The sequence below is a fragment of the Pleurodeles waltl genome, chromosome 7 (assembly GCF_031143425.1).
Source record: "Pleurodeles waltl isolate 20211129_DDA chromosome 7, aPleWal1.hap1.20221129, whole genome shotgun sequence".
Taxonomy (NCBI): Eukaryota; Metazoa; Chordata; class Amphibia; order Caudata; family Salamandridae; genus Pleurodeles; species Pleurodeles waltl.
The window spans coordinates 688461157-688464775 of NC_090446.1; the positions used below are offsets into that span (position 1 = coordinate 688461157).

The 3619-nt window shown below is 43.9% G+C and overlaps 1 protein-coding gene across 1 annotated transcript; it reads left to right on the forward strand.

Moving 5' to 3' along the window:
• The first annotated feature begins 845 nt into the window (after positions 1-845).
• On the forward strand, positions 846-1289 carry LOC138246953 (protein LDOC1-like). The gene has a single exon (XM_069201700.1). It carries the CDS (start codon positions 846-848, stop codon positions 1287-1289), a length of 444 nt encoding a protein of 147 aa, XP_069057801.1.
• Positions 1290-3619: the final 2330 nt, after the last annotated feature.

The window sequence follows — 3619 nt, forward strand, 5'->3', positions numbered from 1 at the left end:
TGAATATTTTAAAGTAATTTTAAAGTCAATTTTTTGTGAATATCAATATTTTAGAATGCATAAATTAATTTTGTTACAATGTTTTTTTAGAAATAATAATTATTTAAACTATATATTAGACGGGGCGTTTCCAAGATGTTGTCCGGACGGGAGTAAAATATTGAAGCTCTGCTGTCGCACTGGCACTAGTGGCAGATACCGGGCCTCTCCACCACTAAGGGCTGGAGGACGGGCATCCGGGGCATCGCTGGTGGATGGGGGACCATGAGAACATTTGAAGAAGCATCTCAAATCCACGTTTCTGTGGTTCTGATGAAGCACTCCAGGGCACACCTTACTTCAAAATGGCAGCCGCCTAGAGTTAACCACCAACAGAGGCCGGCAAGCTTCGACAAATACAGTGAGCTCTGCTCTCCATAACCAGGGACCCCAATCTATGTTTGACACAGCCCTGCCCCACAAAGCCCTGGACCCCGGAGAAGGGGCCTTTGTGGGTCACCTAGCGCAGACCCCGTGTGACGGTGGGCACCATGCGGTGGCACCAGGGTTTGTGTTGGGGACCACTGGAGAGGCACAGTGTGACCCTGTAGTGCTGATTAACGGGGCTGCATCCAATGGAAGCTACCCTGGGAGGTCACCAGGAACAGTCACGCCTATAAAGTGTTTTTCCTCTGGGACTTATCTGGAGGGCACGCACTGTTGTAGCGTACTATTGTCAGCAGCACCGTGGCTACCAGAATGGGTTGCTCCTACCTCGGCCAGAGCAGGACCTACAAGAACCGAGGTCGCCCTTCAGCTCCATATGACCAGGAAAGTAAGGTAAAGGTAGATTGTGACAGATTGCAATGCCCAAAACCCCAGTTTTGATCAAGGATCATGGAAGACTCTCTTCAACAGTTGCTGAGGGAACAAGCCAAACTTTACTCCTAACTATTCAACAACAAGCCCAGGAACTGCAACAGTTACGAACTGAAAGTACGGTTTTAAGACAAGCCTTGGTCTCCAGAACCACAGATGTTCCCACCATCTCTGCAACTACACCTCGTTTTTCTGGGAATCTCAACAAATTACGAGAATCCCTTGATGCCCTGATGGTTTATTATTTATTTCGACCTTCGCAGTTTGTGCAAGATAAGGCTAAGGTAGGATACCTGATCAGTGCCCTGTATGGTCCGGCCTTAGCCTGGGCAACTCCTTTGGTAGCAACAAATGATTCCCGGTTGTCTGACTACACAGCCTTTGTTGCTGCCTTTAAGCAAATGTTTGAACATCCTGGACTTGAGTCCTAAGCAGAAGAAGCCTTATGTGACATCCAGCATAATAGCTAGGATGTCTTACAATATATACCATATTTCAGGCAATTGGCAGCTGAAACCACTTTGGTAGAACGTATCCTTGCTACCCTTTTTCGGAGGGGTCCTCAAGACGAAATGAAGGACAAACTAGTACACCCTGCTAGAGTGGAAGACATCAAGGTTAAATGGACATAGCACTCGTCATAGAATATCACCTTAATGAACATAGGATGGAGAAGAGAAAGAGTTGTGTACCATCACATTCAGGAACCTCACGTACCATCACTCTTTGTCCCGAAGAGACTCAACGTTAGTCTTGAGGGACTACTGAGGAAAAACCTATGCAAATCAACACAGCCCGTGGACCCTTAACTGCTAGTGAACATGAAACCAGACAACTGAAAGGACTGTGTCTTTCTTGTGGTGCTTCTGGTCATTTGATGCGTACATGCCCAATTCGTCCTTCAAAGTCTTCGGGAAATGCCAACTCCCATCCTCTGTCAGAAGGGAGGGGACGGGATGTTGTGAGATACCTTCTATTTGTTCCTCAAAAGAACAAACTAACAGCCATCTTCCTTTTTCCCATTACATTGCAGTTACCTGACAGCCGGGAACAGAGAGCATTAGCATTGTTGGATTTTGGAGCAAGTGGAATATACCTTGATGAGACATGGGCTATGGAAAAGAAAATCCCTTGGATACCTAAAGATATACTGGAGCAGGTTCAAACGGTTGATGGATCCCTTCTAGCTTCTGTACCTGTCACTAATACTACTCCTACCTTATGTTTACGCTTTGGGAAACATCAGGAATATGTTTCCTTTGATCTGATGTCTTAATAATTCTAGATATACCTTGGCTAACACGACACAATCCCTATATCAATTAAGAAACCAGAACTATTTTGCTTTCTTCCCAATTCTGTCAAGATCATTACTTTTCATCAGGAACGTACTGGTCACCAAAGAGAATGCTTTAGACACCACAGAAGTGGGTTGTTCCATCAACTCTATCCAAGGGGTACCCAGTCATTACTTGGAATATGCAGATGTGTTCAGAAACCCGAAAGACCAGTGCTGCCACCACATAGAGAATATGATTGTGCCATTCCTCTAGAAACTGGTATTGTAGTACCCTTTGGGAGAATGTACTCACTTACCGAGCCCGAAAAGAAGATACTCAAGGAATATCTGGAAGAAAACTTACAGAGCGGGTTGATTGCTCCTTCTTCTTCACCCGCTGGGGCTCCCCTCTTTTTTGTGCCAAAGAAGACGATGGATCTACGTCCCTGTATAGACTTTTGCGCGCTCAATAAGGTCACTATTAAGGACCGTTATACTCTGCCCCTCATAAAAGATATTCTAGGAGCAGTAAGAGGAGCAAAGAAATTTACTAAGTTAGATCTTAGGGGAGTTTACCATCTTCTAAGAATAAAAGAAGGTGATGAATGGAAGACCGCCTTCTTAACCCCTTTTGGTCATTATGAATATCGTGTAATGCCCTTTGGCCTAACCAGCGCTCCCTCTATTTTTCAAAGGTTTATGGACTCAGGGCCTTATTTATACTTTTTGGTGCAAAACTGCACTAACGCAGTTTTGCACCAAAAAGTTTTGCACCGGCTTGCACCATTCCATAAATATGGTGCCCAAATGGTGCAAGCCGGTGCAAAGGGTAGGCTCACTTAAAAGAAAATGACATTAGGCAGGTTTGAGTCAAAATAAATGATTCTGACCAGATTAGCATAATTTTTTTACGCTAAGGGGCAAATTTATACTCTGTTTGCACTGAATTAGCATTATTTTCTTTTTTTTAACTCTAATTCAGTGCAAAACTAACTCCATATTTATACTTTGGTGCTAGACCCGTCTAGCGCCAAATTTATGGAGTTAAAGTCATTTTTTGGAAGTGGAACCCTACCTTGCCTTAATGAGATGCAAGGTAGGCGTTCCCGTGCGAAAAATGACTCTATGGCCTTAACGCCATATTTTGGGGCATATTTATACTCTGCGGCATATTTATACTCTGTTTGCACCGAATTAGCGTCATTTTTTTAACTCTAATTCGGTGCAAATCTAACTCCATATTTATACTTTGGTGCTAGACCCGTCTAGCACCAAGGCCCTGATTTATACTTTTTTTGCGCCACATTAATGTAATTTTTTGATGCAAACTTACAAAATATTGGCCCTTATTTATACTTTTTGCTGCAAAACTGCACTAACTCAGTTTTGCACCAAAAAGTTTAGCACCGGCTTGCACCATTTCTGTGCACCAGCCGGGCACCATATTTATGGAATGGTGCAGGCCGGTGCAAAGGGTAGGCT

Excerpts from the sequence above, each read along its gene's own strand:
- LOC138246953 (XM_069201700.1), top strand. The coding sequence starts at position 846 with ATGCCCAAAACCCCAGTTTTGATCAAGGATCATGGAAGACTCTCTTCA.